The sequence below is a fragment of the Ammospiza nelsoni genome, chromosome 4 (assembly GCF_027579445.1).
Source record: "Ammospiza nelsoni isolate bAmmNel1 chromosome 4, bAmmNel1.pri, whole genome shotgun sequence".
Lineage (NCBI taxonomy): Eukaryota > Metazoa > Chordata > Aves > Passeriformes > Passerellidae > Ammospiza > Ammospiza nelsoni.
Genome location: NC_080636.1, coordinates 752,282 through 770,711, shown reverse-complemented (window position 1 = coordinate 770,711; position 18,430 = coordinate 752,282). Strand labels below are relative to the sequence as shown.

Genomic DNA, 18,430 nt, shown 5'->3' with positions numbered 1-18,430 from the left:
CAGAAGGACAGTGTTGATTCCCCTTTTACGTGTGAAGGCTCCTTTCTGTCACCCGGAAGTACTTTGAACCTGACAGCATCAGGCCTAAATTTTAAAATAGCTGTAAAGAGCTCTCTGGCACTTTCCATAGCCAGAACAATGTGAAGGCATTTAATGTTAAGAAGATCGTTTTAAGACTGTATTTTAGGTGTATTCCAGTTGTTGCCACAGCTTTGGTTGCTGCATTCCTGAAAAATTACTGGCAGTGAGGATCAGTGAGTTTTTGTTTTGGTGCTTATGACTTAAGATGAATTGTCAAAGTGCCAGCCATTTCAAAGGTAGATAATATTTTGGACTAATTATTTTATTTTCACAAGCATTCTTTTCACCTAAAATATCTCAACAAAAATATACATAACAGAATGGAATGTTGTTTGTCAAGTTAGCAAGCTAGATAGTAAGAGGGTGATACACCCTTGCACTGAAATTCCTAATTTCCAAGCAGAGGTGATGTTTATTGACTCTTCCCAGCAGCCATTCAACTTCTGGGTTGTTCCTGTAATCTTTAGTAACATTTTTCATTGTTTAAAAAAACCTGCCAGAACATTGTCTGCTCAAATCTTTTCAATGTGTCCTCTGAAATGTTCTTAGCTCTGAGTCATATATCAAAACATTTTACTGGTGGAGGTGAAAAGGCAGCACGGAGAAATGAACACTAAGGCTAAAGTCTGCTAAAGTAAGTTGATATGAAATCTCATTTTGATCTTTAGAAATCAGATGATGCCTACAGGTTTTTGTGGGACTGAGACTGAATTTTTATTTCCAGTTTATTTAAAGGCTGTGTAAAATGAATGTGTACCACTGAGGGCTTTTTATTCACCAACACAGTAGCTCAGATGTGTCTCTTGGAGCTCTGGACACTGGTGGTTTTCCCTTATGTGAGTAAAATAGAAAAGATTGCAGACTTGTATTTATATCCTTCCTGTTTCCTCCCTCTAGCTTCCTCATGCCAGCATCACTAGATAATAGTTGTGTAATAGTTCTACATTTACAGTGTGTTCCACAGAGCTTTTCATGTGAGAGAGTGCTTCAAACTGCAGAGGGAAATCCCTGCTCCAGAGCTCAATTGTGCCTGCTGCTGGAGTGGAAATACTTCAGCAGTTCAGCTCAGGGGAAGTAAATACACTTCTTCAGCTGAATCTAGAGGAGCTCTTTAAGTGCAGAAAATAATTCTTGAATATTGCCCCCTGCTCCCTCCAGTCCCTTCTCAAGGACAAGAAGGTTGTCAGCTATTCTTCTACCAAACTGCTGTGGAATTTTTTTTTCTTTTTTTTTTTTTTATCCTACCGATGGGGAATTCTGCTAGTCTCAGATGAGAGCATGTAAGATGAAAGCTGGCAATTTGAAAGTGAATGAATGCAAACATTGTTATCGGAGTTCTTTGCTGAAAATAATAAATAAGTGATGACAGGAAGCTGGATAATTCATCCATATCTTTAGAGTATGAATGATTATTAAAGTGATAGCAAGCTGTATAGGCTAAGACCCTCCCAAAAGTGAAAGACCCAAAAGCAGGAGTGGTCACTTTGAAAATATTCTGGTCTGCAGGTTTGGGTTAACTGCTCTGCTACTGCTTTAAAAAAAGTTGCAACAGGAGAGTTGTAGAAGCACAGGATCTGTCAGTGCCTTCTCAGAGCTGCTCTTTGGTTTCTTTTGTTGGCAGCTCTGTCAGGGAACATACTGGCAGCAGATTTAATAAATACTAATTTCTCATGGCAATGCGGTTTTTGGATTGTTGCAGGGAAGCATGCAGGAGACTGGGTTTCTCTGAAGTGCATGTTGTGTCTGTCCTGGGCCCACAGAACAGCTGAGGTTCCACCTCTGCAGACAGTCTGGTGCAGTAGCAGCCCTCCCAGCAGGGTCAGCTGGAGCAGGCTGCTCAGCACCACAGCCAGACTGCTCTCAGTTCTCTTCCAAGACGGACACTCCAGCCTCTCTTGGCAAAGCTAGCCCAGTGTTTGACTGCTGTTGTGGTACTAGAAGAATGTAATCTTTTGTTGACAGGAAATTCTCTCTATTGCAGTTTGTGCCCATTGCCTGTTGTACTTCGATGGGGCACTGCTGAGAGGAGTCTGGCTCCATCTTCTTTGTTGTCCCCATCAGGGACATTCACACCCCTTGACAAGGCTTCCCCTGGGCCTCTTCTGGGCTGAACAGTCCCAGCCCTCTCAGCCCCTGTTCCATGCCAGATTCTCCAGTCTGGTGGTGATCTCTCTGTGCTCATCCCAGCGTGTCCATGTTTCTGTTGGACGGGGAGCCAGAACTGGGCACAGCACTTTGGGTGGCTCTGAGCCCTAGTTAGAGGGGCAGGATCACCTGCCGTGAGCTGCTGGCAGTGGTCGCCTCACACAGCCTGGGGTGCTGTCATGGGCAATTTGTCCAGCAGGACCCCACGCTCTGTGCTGCCAAGCTGCTTCCCGGGCTTTGTCTCCAACTTGTCCTGGTCCAAAGGGTTGTTTTTTCTCAAGGGTATGGCTTTACATTTCTCTTTATTGAATTTATGAGGTTCTTGTTTGCCCATTTCTCCAGCCCAGTGAGATCTGTGGAATGGCACCACGAGCGCCTGGCATAGTAACAACTCCTCCTGGTTTTGTGTCCTCTGCAGGCTGGGGAGGTGCACTCTGATCCATCATCCAGGTCACTAATGGAGATGTCAAACATCTGAACAATCAACTTTTTACCCAGTGAGGCAGAAGTGCACGTTAATTTTTTGCATAACTGGTAGCAGTACTTTATTTTTTTCCCATGTTTATAAGCTTTACTCAAGTGGGTTTTGAACCTAATTTTAAGAGTCAGGAGTACTTTTGTTAAAACTTTGAAAAGGTAGCAGCAAAAGTTGTTCAGTGAAAGTGGTTCAAGCAGGACTTAAGACAGAAGTAGCAACTTGTAGCATTTAGTTCACTGTCTGTACATCAGCATAAGAAAATACGAATACAGATCCTGATAGAATCATAGAATGGCTTGAGTTGGAAGGGACATTAAAGATCATCTTGTTCCAGCCCTCCTGCCAGGGTCAGGGACCTTCCACTACACCGAGTTGCTCAAAGGCTTATCCAGCCTGGCCTTGAACACTTCCAGGGAGGAGGCATCCTCAGCTTTCTGGGCAGCCTGTGCCAGTGTTTTACCATCCTCACAATGGAAAAATTTCTTCCTCTTATCTAATCTAAACCTGCCCTCTTAGGTGGAAGCCATTCCCCCTTGTTCTGTCACTACCTGCTGTTGTAAGAAGTCCCATTCCAGCTCTCACTGGCCCCCTTTTGGATTATCTGAGTGCTTTTCAGACAGAAGGTTGGCAAAATAAGTTAAGCCTGATGTTGGTGACAGCTCTGCACTAACTCACCATGAACACTTCTCTCACCCTAAATCCATCTTCAGCCTGGGTGCTCTGACTCACCAAGTGTGTTCAGTGTCCGTGCCGAGCGTTCCTGTGCTGCTGAATAATGCACTTCCTGTTTTGACACATGGTGTGTGCGTGTGTCAGCAAACAAGTGTGAAATCTTTCCTACTGCTGTTGTTTTCCTGCACTGCACTCTGTTCTAAAAACACTCCTAAGAAAGAGCTAACGCTGGCACGTTGTAAGAAGTTTGACATTGTGCAGTAGCTGAAGAAATTGGTTTCTTTTCCACCCCCGCCCACTCACTATAAAATACATTTTAAAGTTATTTATGAAGGGAGAAAACCCAGTAAAAGACAGTGTGGTCATCACCTAGAGCTGTTGCTTGGTTATTAGTACCCTTTTGTGCCTGTAGGAAGATACTTGAAGAAAGGCATTCTCAACCATCTCACAGAGGATCTCCTGCTAGTATCTTCCAAGTGAACGCTTACCTGATGTTGCAATTGCTGGTTGCACCATACTTGGTTTGTAGTGTTTTCACAGGACAGTGCCCTGTGGTATTGTCAGTTTGGTTTGTGCATGTTTTCTGGTGCAGGAATAGTATGTTTGTGTGGTAGCTAGCACATTGGGGTCTTTCAGTGTTGACATCAGACTTGATTTGAGTCTTAGCACAGTGAGTGTTTCTCAAGAGCTGGGAAATAAGTAAAGATGAGCCCCAAACATTTCCTAGTACTGCAATAGGAGGAGAGTGCTTTGCTTGGTGTGCTCCCTAAGCTTCTTCCCATTGTCCCCCAAGTCAGTGGTTGCTGTGTAATCAGGAGTGTTCCTTTCAGGCTCACAGCCCTAGGGAAGTGCTGCTCTGGCAGATTTGCTGTAAGGGCACACTGACAGCATCCATCAGTGCTTGTTCAGTCACAAAGCTGCCTGAATTGTGCGCTTGGCCTCCCACAAACTACAGCCCGAAGATACACTGTGTGGGAAGTATTTGCTAACCCAGAACGTGAAATATGCCCAAGTAACTGACTGCTTACAATATGTGATATTTCATTTAAATAAAGCCATTTTTAAGATACTTTTATTTTGATAGTCAGTAATTTAACTACTTCACAACTTCTTTGGATTTACTTCAGCTTTTTCAAGAGCTCTGTGGATTAACTGGACTTGTAAACCAATGAAAATGAAATTAAACCAGATGATACACTGAGTAGAACTTTGGTCATTCATATATTCTGATATGGGTCTGCTAATTTGAATCAATAATGCCTAATTGTCTTACAAGAAATGCTGTGACTTTGGCTGGAATAGGTTGTTTTGGGAGCAGTTTGATTGGAAATGGGATCTCTAGCAGTATCATGGTGTCTGGGCTGTGCAAACACACAGAAGGACAAAGACCTCTATCATTTAAAGAGGTAAAGAGGTGGTGCTGGGATTAAAATGAGCAAATATTTGGAGAAGAGAGAAGGATCGAAACAAATGGAAGGACTTGCTCAGGACACAGACCTGCTGAGTGACCTTAGCTTTGCAGCTCAGCTTTGGCCAGGAAGCAATGCTTAGGTTCTTGTCAGTACTCCAGTATTTCTACTGAAAGAAGAAAAGCAAAGACATTTCTTGTGAGGTGTAAGTGCAGGGTGGCAGCTTTAAACAAGTGCCTTGGAAAGGCCTCTGATGTGCTCAGGGTGGTTCTAGGCAGGGCTCTAAAATGGCTGTCAACCCCCTTCTACAGGGATGTAAGACAATTGTTTGTAACTGTAATATCACTTTGTGAAGCACTTCATTTTCTTGCAGGAAGCCTTGTTCAAAAGTTGATCATACATTCAGAAATAAGTTCCTTGCAGTTTGTGTAACAGGATAATGTTCTGAAGGAGTGTGATTGCTTCTGTTGTAAGTATGTGTGTAGCAGATGGATAGCCCAAGAATTTTTGCTGTTCATTCTCTCCTGTATTGAAGTAGCAGCTTCCAATAATGCAATGATGGTTTCTTTTGGGACACAGCTGCTCTGCAATACACAGTACTGTGTTCCTGAGTTGTGAGACTGACTGCTGTGTAACTGAGGCAAGCTACTGGGCTTCCAAAACATGTTTGCAAAAAGAACTGCTTTTTAATAATCCAAATTACCTCCAACTGCTTTTAGGCTTATGAAATTACTTAATTTGGCTCTGTATCTCTTCAAGATTTTATTTTAATGCTTTTCTCTAATTAACCTAACTCTAGACGTTATTTTAAGCCATCTATTACTCAAATATACTACTACTCTTTTAAGTGTATTTTCCTTTTCTGATTTTGCCTAGAACAAGGAAAAACTATTACTGTTTTAAGGAATTTGTAAGAGCTACTCGTCAGAAGAGTTCACTGAAGAGGTGCTGATACCATTTACATTTTGGATAAGTCCAGTGACAAATAATGATGCTTACTCTGGTCTGAAGTAATCCAAGAATTGTTGAGGAAAAAATGAACTATATAAAAATGCAGAATTTCAGTAATTCTGCAAGGAAGTTCTTAATTGTTATTTCTTTGAGGGAAAATTTTCAGTAGTTTATTGTGCCCTGCCTCATTTTTCTATGGCATCATATATAGTAGATATCCTCTACTGTTCTGTTTCATTGAAGCAGTGAGCATGGTGTTCTAATTTAGTCTCAAGAAAAGAGCTGAAGGTGTTTCTTGTGGGGTTTAGTTTTTCTCTTGACACAGTTTATTAAAACTCTCCAGGAGATGCTTAATTTTTCTTACAAGTTGTTATATTTCCCTGTTCTTGCCTAAAGTGGTGCTAAGTTGTCTTTGCTGCTAGTTTTTTGAAAGGCAATTTCATCACTGCACCTCTCTTGTTTTCCCTAGCTGGCTGGCCAGGCTAAATTTCATGTAGGGGCATTTGAAAAAAGCTTATTTCTATCTGAAAGTCTTCAGCAGAATTGTCTTGGAGACCTGTAGATTGATACAAATCTCTGGTGCTTTTCAGGTGTTGTAAGCTAACACAGTTGAGGAGAGGAAGCTCACCATTTTCCTGCCCCTTGAAAGGAGAGCATAGTTCTGTAATGGTTCCCCCCACCTAGGTAGGACTCTCTTGATTTTATATTTCTTGAAACTCTTATTTTTTTTCTTCCTCCTGATTTTGTGACTTCATGTACTTGATAAGATTTTTACAAATCCATTTTTAATTCCCTCCTGCTCATGACTGAGTTAATTTGAAAATATACACAATGTGGGTTTTTATGTTTTTAAAAGAACCACATTTTCTGTGGGAAGGAGTTTCCTTAGCCAAGATAGTTTAACACTGAGGATGCACACAGAGATCTGTCAAGTCAGGATATACAGTTAAAAGTTCCCTTTGTAGGAATTTGTACCAGTTAGACCCAATTACCTACTTTATATCAAATACAGAAAGAAAATGGATGTTCTTTACAGAATTGCAAACCTGTGTAAATGATGCTTGTTTCTGTTGTCTATACTGTTTTCTATAAAAATTAGTTTTTAGAAACTTGGAAAATTCCTGTTAACAAGAGTCTGGAGAATATTTAATGATGTTATAGCCAAATACTTCTTCCTTCAATTTCTTCCTTCAGCTGACTTTTTTGAAGGATCACTTTTACTCTGTAATTCTCAACAACCCAATGATAGCTATACAAACTGTTTTTTACTTTTTTCTGCTACATCTGAATTAGTTTCATCCATGCAGTTACTGTGGGCTAGAAACATTTTGAATAATCTTGTGATCTGAAAGTGATTGTGTTTTAGTTTCCATTTTTATTTGGAGCTCCTTAGGGTTGAATCTATATAAGTAAAGAAGGAATTTGGCCAGTGTTGTAGTGTGAGAACTGGTGTGCTGAAAGTCTAAGGTAAGGCTAAAGATTTGGGGGAGAATAAAGGCTTACATTTTTTTCAAATCTTCAGTCATAAAAGAAATTTTTAATTCAGTCTTTCAGTATCGGTCTGTACCAGTTAGAAAAACTTGTGGGCAGCATCAAAGTGGTATTTGAATTTTTCACAGTGGCCATTAGACTTTGGCCTAACATCCTACACCTCCAAAGGAGTAGAAATGCACACATAACACTTGTTATAAAAAGCTTTTTATTTTGGGAGAAATCCCCTTCTCCTGTGTTGAGTCCTCCTCCTAATTCTCTGATAGATGCTGAAGTAGTCTGGGGATTTTGTTGGATAGCTGTGGAAGAAAGACAATGTAGAAGACTGTTTGCATGCTTCTACTTTAAGTAAAATTTTAGTGAGATTTTTAATATATGTAATTGATTTTTCCCTTCCAGCCAATGGCTTATTGATGCAGAAATAGTATCCTGACTAATCCAGTATGGAATAATGTACATCAGCTAATGTGACTTTTAAAAAGTGCATTCCATATAAAGATATTGGAGTTGTTTTGAAAAAACTGCAGTGGGCAGTGAGGTGGACTTGGTTGATAGTTTATTCATATTACTGGATGTTTTCTGGAGATAAGCTTTACCAGGAACTCTTCAAGAAAGACTGAAATCCTTAGGCAGATAAGGAACTGGGCAAGATAAAAAACAAACATCAAGATTTAGTAGCCAGCTTCTCTAATGGAGCAAGATTGGTGTTAGGATTCTGCTGGCATCCTGGTGCTATTCAGCTGTTTGAACAGCCTGGAAGAAAATGTAAGTGCTGAGATGAAGCAGTTTCCTTGATGCTACTGAGATAATTGAGGTATTACAGATGTAGCCAAAGTGTGAACCATTAGAGAAAAAATAGTGAGAGACTGAATGGGTGTTAAAATAAATTAAATTCGGTATAGATAAGTGCAGTGTGATACAGTTTTTAGGTATGGTGGAAAGAAAATTAATTCTAGTGTTAAATATATATATAATAACTGTGTTGGAAGTGATCATCATTGCTCAGTGGGATGTCAGGGCTCATAGTGAATGCTTTGTGTGAGTGGCCCGGTTAATGGTAACAAACACAGGACAGAAGTGTTGGGAAAGGGAACAATGGAGAACTCTACACAGCTTAAAAGCCATGGTTTCTTCTTCTCTCAAGCAGGATGAGTTACTCTTAATTTCTCCCTTCTCTCATCCTGAGAAAGGGTTTAGCAGAACTGGAAAATGGCTACAGAGGGCAAGAATGATTAGAGAGATGGAATGTCTGTCTTCAAGGAATGGTTCAAAGAGTCTCTCCAATCTCCAGATATGTGAGAAGTATGTAGGAGAAGGTTCCCTTTTTTGCTTCCAAAACAAGAACAAAAGGGTTTCAAGTCAATTGTAAAGTCAAAGCTAAGAGTATTTCTTCACATAGTTGTGAGCCTGTGAAATATCTCCCAACAGGATGTTGCAGTGCTAAAACTCAGGTCAGCAGCAACCAGAGTTCATGAGTGAGAAACACCCTGTGGTGTTCAATTCCCATTATTAAATTCCCATCTCTGGCTCAAGAAGTCCAGTGAGACTTTGGGCTTAGTAACTTTGTTCTTGCCTTTTTTCAAGTGTCATCCTCTTTCTGGATATCCTCAGAGGAAAGACAGCGACAGAGAGGGGATTTTTGGTCTTATCTGGTATGGTCATTCCAATCTTCATATGGCAATGTATTTGATGTCTAAGTTAGCAGAGATGAATTCATTAAATTAAGGTAGGAGAGTACTCCTGCAGACTGTTAAATTCAGGCTTCTGCTCGAACCTTGGCTAACTTCAAAGCTGGTCTGGGTTGCTCAGAGTCCTGCCAAGTTCTGAAAGTTTTTGAGGGTGGAGATTGCATCACCTTTCTGGGCTGCTGTTCTAGTGCTTACCAAATCTTCTGATTGAAATATTTTTTGATGTCCAGCTGGAATTTTCTTTAGTGACAGTTGTCAGCTCAGCCTCCTTCCTTTTTGCTCTGTAACTCCGGAAGGTCTGGCTGGCTCTTATCTGTGACCTTCACCTTTTGGTGGCAGAAAGCTTTTATCAGATTGTGCCGCTTCCAGCTCCCAGAGCCTTCCCTTCTGCAAAGGAAACAAGCCTGCCCCTGTCAGCTTCTCTTGGACTTTGTTTTATCCTCCACTGGCATGGTGGCAGCCTTCTGGACTCCCTCCAGGTTGTCAGCATCTCTTTTTTAGTGGGAGGGGGGAATGACCTGAAAACCAGACTCAGTATTCCAGATGAGTCTGCATGAGTGCTGAGCATGAACAATCACTCCTCTCTACCCACTGCCTTTAGTCTTGCTAATGCAGCCTGGCATGGGGTTACCCTTCACTGCCATGAGAGCCTGTTGCTGATTCATGTCCCACCTGCTGTCCATCAGGACCTCTGCATCTTTTCTTGCACTGGTGGTCCTAGCCAGTTATTCCACATCCAGTACTAAAGGCTGGAGCGGTTTTGTGCCAGATATTGGGCTCTGGTGTTTCCCTTGATTGTTTCACAAAATTCTTGCTGTATTTCTCCAGTTTGGCATTGTTTTTGAATGGCAGCTCTGACACCCATTTATCAAGCACTCTACCAGTTTGCCCTCTATGTGTTCTGTAGTGCAGGTGGTTGAAGATGACATGTTTGTTGGAGTTGATAACATTCCTGGAGACAAGCAGTACTTGTCATGGGCCACCAGGAAGCTTTGGGACCACTGACCATTATTCTTAGAGCCTGAGTAGTCAGTCCCTGACCCATCTTGTGTTCAGCCATTGAGTCTGTGTGTCCTGTTTGGCCACAAGTGAGACAATGTCAGAAACCTCACTGCTATTGGCATAAAGAGCTGCTGCGTGCCCCTGCCATTCAGAGACAGTTCAGCACTGAAAGCAAACAATTTGTCAGCTTGATTTGCATATGACAAATCTGGGCTGGTTGTTCCTAGTCACCTTTATAAGATTGGAAATGGTTGGGCTTTTTTGTATGTTTTTTCTGTAACTTTCACGAGAGCTGAGGTGAGGCAGACCAGCCTGTAGGTTTTGTGATCTTCCAGGTTCTCTTTTTGGAGTAGAGGCACAAAACTTGCTCTTTTCAGTCACATTCACCTTTTCTTGTTCACTGTGGCATTCCAGCAATGGTAGCAGGTTAACAGTGTCATCCAGGAGCTCTCTCCTTTCCTCCCTTCTGCTCCCGTGTACCTGTGTACCTTCAGCTTGCTTTGGACTTCTTCCATGAGTGAGTAGCACCTCTCTGCCCAGGCTTGCTCATACACCATCAGGAAGGCTTAGGAGCAGACCTTACCAGTAAAGACAGAGAAAGCATTTAGAAGGGAGACCCTGTTGTCCTTGGTAGTTGGGTCACAAACTCAATTCTGTAGATGCTTTTCATCTTCCTTAAGCTGCTGGTGTCTGTAAGGCCCTGGTAATGTCCATTACTTATTTGAAGTCTAGCTGAATTAAGTGGATGTATATGCTGGCTGTGATGGTAATGAGAGCTGTATTTCTAGCTGTAGCTCAGAAGGTTTTTTGGCTGGACAACTACAACACCTCTGCAAAGAAGAGCTCTCCACAGCTGATGTTTGTTTTATGTTGTACTCTATCCCAAGCAGAGAGCCCTTCAGCAGTGTCTGTATTCAATTTGTTTGCAAACCCCAGGTGCTCAGTGAGTGACTGTGTCTGTTGTAGAAGCTGCAGGTGTGCAACAGGCTGAAACTTCACCCCGTTCTCAAAATGCCATTCAGCTGCTTAATAGAATTCAAGGTGCTACAATGAGCTTAAGTCCAGTCTGGGTGTCTGACTTCCAACAACATAAATGCCATTGAGGTAGCAAAGCATTTGAAGCTTTGATCACTATAATTAATAAACTTCTATGAGGGGAAAATGGTGTGCATTCTGCTCTCCCTTTTCACATTGTTAAAGGCTGTATGGATGCTATGCTCTTATCATGGGTTTTCTAAAGGCATTTTTCTGTGAGTCTGTAGAGATAAGCAAGAGCTGAGGTGGGAGTGTGTTCAGCAGCTGGTTCTATATATTCCATTTATGGAGAGAGTACAAAGTGTGCACACGTAGATAAATTCAGAAAACCTTAAGAAGAGAAGGAAAATGAATCTCAGTAAAATCTTGATAATGAGTAAAAAAGCAATATGCATTGTAGGATGCTGTGTAAAGGATTAGGTGGTTTAGAATCATAGAAGGGTTTACTTTGAAGGCAACTTGGGGATAATTTAATTCCAGCATCCTTGCCATGTTCATTAAAGCAGGTTGCTGAAAGCCCCATCCAGGCTGGCCTTGAACACTTCCAGGGATGGGTCATCCACAGCTTCTCTGGATAACCTGTGTCAGGGCCTTTCCACCCTCACAGTAGAGAATTTTTTTCTCATATCTCATCTAACCCTGCCTCTGCCATTTTGAAGCCATTGCCCCTTGTCCTGTCACTCCATGCCCTTGTCAAAGTCCCTCTCCAGCTCTCTTGTAGCCCCTTTAGGCACTGGAAGGTGCCATAGGCTCTTCCCAGAGCCTTCTGTTCTGCAGGCAGGACACCCCCAGCTGTCCCAGCCTGTCCCCACAGCAGAGGGGCTCAGCCCCCTGGTCTCCTTTGTGGCCTCCTTTGGCCTTGCTCCAGCAGGTTCAGCTCCTTCTGGTCTTCAGCTGGGTGCAGCATTGCAGGTGGGGCTTCAGAAGAGCAGAGTACAGGGGCAAGATTGCCTCCCTTCACCAGCTGCTCACACTTGTTTTGATGCGCTCCTGTATGCAGTTGGCTTAAAATTATTTATATTTCTTTAAATATTTATTTGCTGCCTGATAATTAACACTTGAGAAGTGTATACAGTTTGCAAAACATCAGGTTACAACATATGCAAGCATTTAATACTGGCTGGTGTTTTTTTCTATTTTTAATGTGTTTTCAAAAAACTCAAGAAAATGGAATCACTTAGTAAGTGAATGGCTCGCTGAAAATTTGATTTTTATGAAAATATATTTAAATTCACTCTAAGGATATTTCAAGTTACATTTGATATGGATCATGAAAAGAAAGATTGTCTACAGTTGCCCAATGTGAATAGTTTTAGCCACTTCATGATTTGAGAACTCTGCCTTGCTTTGGTACCTTATTTGCATTCATGGGCAGGAAGAGGACTGTGTTTGGGCTGAAGGCCGGGTGGTAAACTTCACAGCTGAGTTCCCAAGTGTGCACTTAAAAACTCCCCCTGACGTCCTTAGCTCTGCAGTTTTCTACTCCTTGCTCTGAGTGATCAACATGTAGCTCTCCTGGCAGTCCTTCCTGCTCTTCCACCAGTTCCAGCTTGTACACCCAGAACAATGCTCTTCTAAGTCTTGTCTCCACAGCTAGAGGTTGTTGGAGCATGTTCTGGGACAGCACACCACTTTTTTGGCTTTCTGAAAACAGTGAAGTAACTCCTGAAATGAAGAAAATATTTGTTTCAGGTTAATCAGTCGTCTCTGCTTTTTTGTTAGTGTTTAGCACCTGGAAACGGCCACTATGGTTGCAGAAGCCTCCAGCCAAGCAGACTTTGCTTCACATCACAACAAAATTCTGATCTTGGAAAAACTTGTGTTACTGGAATTTTACCCCTTCAGTCAAATTCCTTTTCACTAGGTTTAAGTTTGACTTGGTTTAGGACATGCTTAGGTTGAATATGTGTCTGCAGCTGTGGAAGCTGATGAACAAAAGGAGCAGAATCTATTTAGTGCCACTGGATTTAAATGTGCTGCCCACTAATATTTTACAACTCTCCTTTGTATGCTGTTGTATGCTCACCATAGGAGCCAGCTGGGTGTGGCTTTTCAAGCTCTAACGAGTAGGACAAGTTGGTATTGTGCTCATACAGAGCCCATCCTGGTCAGTACTTGCTGCTGTATTTCAGATGTTCTTTTTTCCTTAAGGTAATGCTTCCCTAGGCTGGGCTCTGTAGGTCACTCTTGTCTCTAAATCATGGTGTGTAATCCAGGTTTGGTCCCAGAATGGTACTGGCAGCCAAGATTCCCAGTCTCTAATAGGTTTATGGCAATTAATGAGATATAAATCTTGCATCTGTCTCTTAGTCTAAAAACTTTGGTGTTCACAGTGTTCTAAAATGGTACCTGAAAATCAAGTGAACTATAATTAAAAATGTTTAAAATTGCATTGTCCAGAGCACTTACATGTTCTCCTTTCATTAACTTTCATTATGGGTGGAAAGAAATGCTCCTGTTGGTGCAGTGCCTGTAACCTGTGAAGGGTTCTGCAGCAAAGCAAGCCAGTGCTGGGTCTTTTGGCATGTTGGAGCTGTAGGAGTAATAAAAGAACCAGCAGATGAAGATGCAAATTCAAGATAAAATCCTGCTGTGTAAGGAATGTAGTTCTAAATTTTGGCATTCACAGACTCTGTCTCTGTAAAGTAAGTGTAAAATCTGTACCAAGATATGATTCACAAATATTCTCATGAAAACTGCTGGCTCTAGAATAAGAAACAACTGCCTGTGCAAATTACAAAAATCTCTGGTAAAGTGTATTTACTGTCAGCTCCAGTTATGCAAATAATTTCATTGTACCTTTAATTTCCCTTGTTATGACACTTTAAATTATGTTTCTCAATATGTTTACTTTTGTTTACTTTCAGAGTATATAGTGGAAACATTTCAACTCAGTCTCTTCCACAGAAGACATTCAGATTGTTTTTATGGTAGGGGAAAAAAAAAGATAAGATTCAAGACCTATTGCACCTAGACATTCTAAATGATATATAGTGTTAGCAGCTGAAATTGAAAGTTCAGTTGTTCTAAATGTCATATGAACACAAAGTGTGCCAGAACTCTGCATGCTGAAGAGACAGCACAGGAAATGGGTGCTGTTACTGCTCTTGAGCGCAGATAAGGAACTAGGCAAAAGGGAGATTAAACACAGACTTTTTTCCCAACTGACTAGATCTGTGTCCAGCTGACTGCTCAAAATTTAACAAAAGCACTTGCTGTACTAAAAAAGGTACCTCAAATTAATAGTAGCTTATGAAAGTCTTTATTGATGCAGATTTTCAGTGTGGCGTGGAAAGCTGATTGGCAAAATACTTGCAGAAATATTTTTTGGTGAACAGTAAGAAAGATGCAGTGGGGCAAAGGAAGGGAAGAAGCTATCTTAATGCTGTCTGGCATCAGGTCTTAGAGCTGGAAATAAGTTTCATGTTCAAAAACATGACATGTCAAAATAATGGCCTCCTAGAGCATTCATTTTATCTGTGGATCTTTAAAATATTTCATATTTTTTGTGTAAATGGAAAAAAGAAAAGAGGGTTGGAGATGGAGTGTTGTTACATAGGCAACTAAGTAGGTGCTGAAGCCTATAATTTGTCATGGTTTATGTGGCTTGAGTTTTGGGTGGGTGTACTGCTGGGATTTTATGGCAGAATGTGTAAGGAAAAGAATTGTTTTGGCTCAGTGCCTTCTGTGGTGGTCTTGTCCTGTCACTTGTTTAGGTTGAGATCCCAGGAACCAATAAATAGATCATTTCAGTCCTTACAAGAGGAGCCCTTTCATATCTTATCAGGATTGTCCTTGTCTTTTATTACTACCACAAAGAAGCACAGCCTTTTGTAGGCAATGCAAAGTCTTGGAAGGCAAATGCTTTGGCTCATCTTCCTTCCTCTGAACCAAACTGTTCTCTGATGGGGAATTGCAGTGCTGCTGCAGGAACTTCTCTGCTGATAGAGCCCAGAAGGGCTGTGGCCCCTGGGGATACTTCCTTGCATGCAGATAATTAGAAAGAGGAAAACTGAGCCCTTGATGTAATTGATTAGAAGTTATATGCTTGAAAGATTTGTAATCAAACATACACGTGATATGTACCAAACAGAGCCCTGATTTGTGCTTCCTGTTTTACCTTTAGCATAGATAATCTGATTGCTATCCAAACTATGCCTTTGATTAATGGAAAAGCAATCAAGATTATCATAACTACCTGAAAGAACTTCTCATGGACTTTTAAAAGATTAAAGATATGGCTGAATTAAGTGTATAGCTCTGGAATGTCTTTAAAAATTCCTGTTTCTGTGAAGTAATAGAACTTCCTGTGTAAATTGCTTTTGCTGCCACTGTAGTGGAAGCAGTTTAACACTTCCTGTAAGCTTTCCCCAAATCATTCCCCAGGCTGACTGCTTCCATCCATGTGTCCCTAATGGCCATCAGCAGCAGGTTTCATTCAGCTGTTCCACAAAGGTGTGGGACAAGTAGGACAGGAGAGCTCCAAGACTGGCAAATCTCTTAACTCAGGAATGGAGCATTAGAGGAAATTAACCAGTTTAGTCATACATTTTAGGCTTTTATCTCTTAAAATTTACATGGGGTTTCTCTTGGAATTCCTTATAATTCTTGTATATACAAAGTATATACTACTTTTTAGTAACGCTTCCTAAAAAGTAGTCTTTCATGGGTAGAGGTATGTAGGAGACTCGTTGGATTTCCTGAATGACTGTTGGTGTACTGTGCATAAATTTTTCAGTAGCCAGTATGCATTATACATGCTTTCTCTCAAAGGTAACTTTCTCTTTTTTAATGAATTAGAGAAGAGAAGAAATGTAAAATTAGAAAGTCAGGGTCTGAAGAGTGATCTCTCAGTTGTGGTTTAACTTGCAGCTTTCCTTTTGTAGGTACAGATTTGTCTTTATATTCTGTTGTCCCTGGATTGTTTCCATCAATGCTTCCTACAGCCAAAGCAGGATAGGTGAATCTGGTATCAGACAAGAAACTGCAGCATTTTTCCTGTTGCTTTTTCATAATCTTTGAAGTGTGAGCTCCTTGCTGAGAGAACTTAAACAAGGGTTTCGGTATGGGAACTAAAGTTCAGTCAATGACCTCTAGTCCCCTGGAACCAAGGTGCTCTTTGGGCTGCATCAGATGAAATCATCGGTCTTGCTAAGCTCTGGAGGAGCTGACTTGTTGAACACAGCAATCCTACTGAGCTGCTGTTTGTGCTTCAGGTGCCGTATGAAACCCTGAACAAACGATTCCGGGCCGCCCAGAAGAACATCGACCGCGAGACCAGCCACGTGAGCATGGTGGTGGCCGAGCTGGAGAAGACGCTCAGCAGCTGTCCCGCTGTGGACTCTGTTGTCAGCCTGCTCGATGGGGTTGTTGAGAAGCTCAGCGTTCTGAAACGCAAGGTGGGTGCTCTTCTGCCTTCGGTGCTGTGCTCTTTGCTTGGGTTTTCTTTTCAAGGCACCGGGCATTACTGAATCTTTAAAATGAAACTTTGCTTCGCTGTGCTTCAGAAACACAATTTGGTGGTCCTTGTCTAAGTATAACAAAACAAACTTCTGTTGAGAGGTAAAATTAATAGGTATCTGTAGTCCTGGAAAGGACTTTCTTTACTAACAGAAAAGAAATAGTAGCAAAATGCATTGATTTGTACAATTCCTGCTTGCCTAATGGAAAGATTTGTGTAATTGAATAAATTGATCACTGGAATAGCAAAACAGGTAGAAGATGAAGCTGAAAAATGGGAAACCCCCAGTGCAGGAATAGTTGTATGCAGTGTTGAGACTTCTCTGCAGAAGAAAGTGCAAGTTTGTCCTGGATTGTTACTTGAATATTTTTACAAACACTCAACTTGCAATTTGAAAGATTCCTAGGGAATATTAAGAGCCTTTTAAACAAAATTTGGCTGGATAACCTACTTCTAGCTGTTAAGCTTGAACAAAATACAACCAGCCTTTCATGCTTTTACCACATCTTTCTTAGAAAAAGATGTATATGTTCTCAGAAAAAGAAGCATAAGCCATCCTTATTTTGGATGGGAATATTACTCATCCCTAGAGTCATCAGAACACTTACTTGAAACAAGTCTTGCAGAAAAATGGAAATAGCTTTGTTGCCTGACTTGAGAGCAGTGCTTCTCCAAAAATAAATAGATGAAACATAAAAGCAGAGTCATTTCATTGAAACTTAAATGAAATAACCAACAGATATAAATCTTGTGACAGTACTATGTGAAGCATCAAAATACCTTGGAGGTTTGCAACATGAAAATAATGCTGTCATATGTGTTGATTTGGGGTTTTCTGCTTGAACAACTTAGGTGTTGAAAAGCTGTTCTGCTGAAGGCTTGATAAATTAATTGCTCTTTTCATCCTTGGCTTGTGAGACTTAAAGAGGTCTTAAAGGATATGTTTTCTTCACTTCTCTGTTACTTACAGAAAAATAGGAGCTATTTGTGACAGAGGTGTTGTATCTTGCTGGTAGGTGTGTAGTAATGATGTGGAGGAGTAAAAGTTATTTACTTGTTAAAGCTTTGCTGACTGTGGGGGTGTGTCTGAAGGCATTGCTAAGTGTTTTGGGTGCAAAGCTCCATTTTAGATTAATTGCTCATTTGTTTTTGACTGCCTGAAAGACTCTGGGGAATCTTATAGCTACTTGGAAAGAACAAAAGGCCAAAAAAATTATTTAACAGTAAAAGTCCTCTGAAATACAAAGGTCTTGTTTCTGCTCCAAACCCTCAACTCCCAACTGTCTTCTCTATAATCTCTGCCACGAGCAAAATTGTTTTCTTTAGAGCCTGTGGACCCATGTGGGATCTCTGTTGCCTCCTGTGTTTAGACAAGGATCTCATGAACTGCTGAGATGGCCATAATAGAATTGGATGGTTCCTTTATTTAACACCTCACTCACTCTTGAAAGAGAGCTTTAAAACACAGCAGGTTTCTTAGGTTCTGAAAATGATCCTGGGGAAACCTAGGCCTTTGTGTTCTCCCTTTTGTATCCTGTTTAATATGCTTGTTCCCTCAAGTTCTGTTAACATCCAGCAGGGCAAGTCCAGATAGACTTGCTTCAGAGGGTTTTAAAAAGAATCTGCAGCCTTTCTGAACATACTAGAAGGATCAAAAAACCAGCAAGAGCTGTATAAGTCCAGATACAAAGCCATATAAGAAGAGCCCTTTGGGAGCAGAAGGGGTCTAACCTTTGTGCCTGGCTGCCTTGAGTTCTTAGTTGTATTCAGAATATTTCTCAAGGTTGCCTTCACAACTGATAATACTACAGATATCTAAAAAGTGAAAGTGTGTTTTGTCTTGAGTTAGTATTTGCCTGCTGCATAGGAAGAGACCCAGTTCATAACTCTAACAAAATACTTGTCACCAAACTCTGTTACAAAGTAAAGCTCGAGTCAGCAGCACAAGTAACTCCAACTTCAGTAATAAAAGTAACTTAGGCTAGAGATGTTTACATGGATGTTAAGAGACTCTTGT

At 41.1% G+C, this 18,430-nt stretch overlaps 1 protein-coding gene across 4 annotated transcripts in view; it reads left to right on the top strand.

The window, feature by feature from the left end:
- MAEA (macrophage erythroblast attacher, E3 ubiquitin ligase) overlaps nucleotides 1–18,430 on the top strand; it is a 48,665-nt gene that overhangs the window by 1,327 nt on the left and 28,908 nt on the right. The window contains exons 2-3 of one of the 4 annotated variants that reach the window (XM_059469747.1): nucleotides 6,327–6,420; nucleotides 16,169–16,351. In XM_059469747.1, coding sequence (XP_059325730.1) covers nucleotides 16,244–16,351 — 108 coding nt within the window. In that variant the 5' untranslated portion in view covers nucleotides 6,327–6,420; nucleotides 16,169–16,243. The other 3 variants (XM_059469746.1, XM_059469748.1, XM_059469745.1) reach the window with 3 other exon arrangements.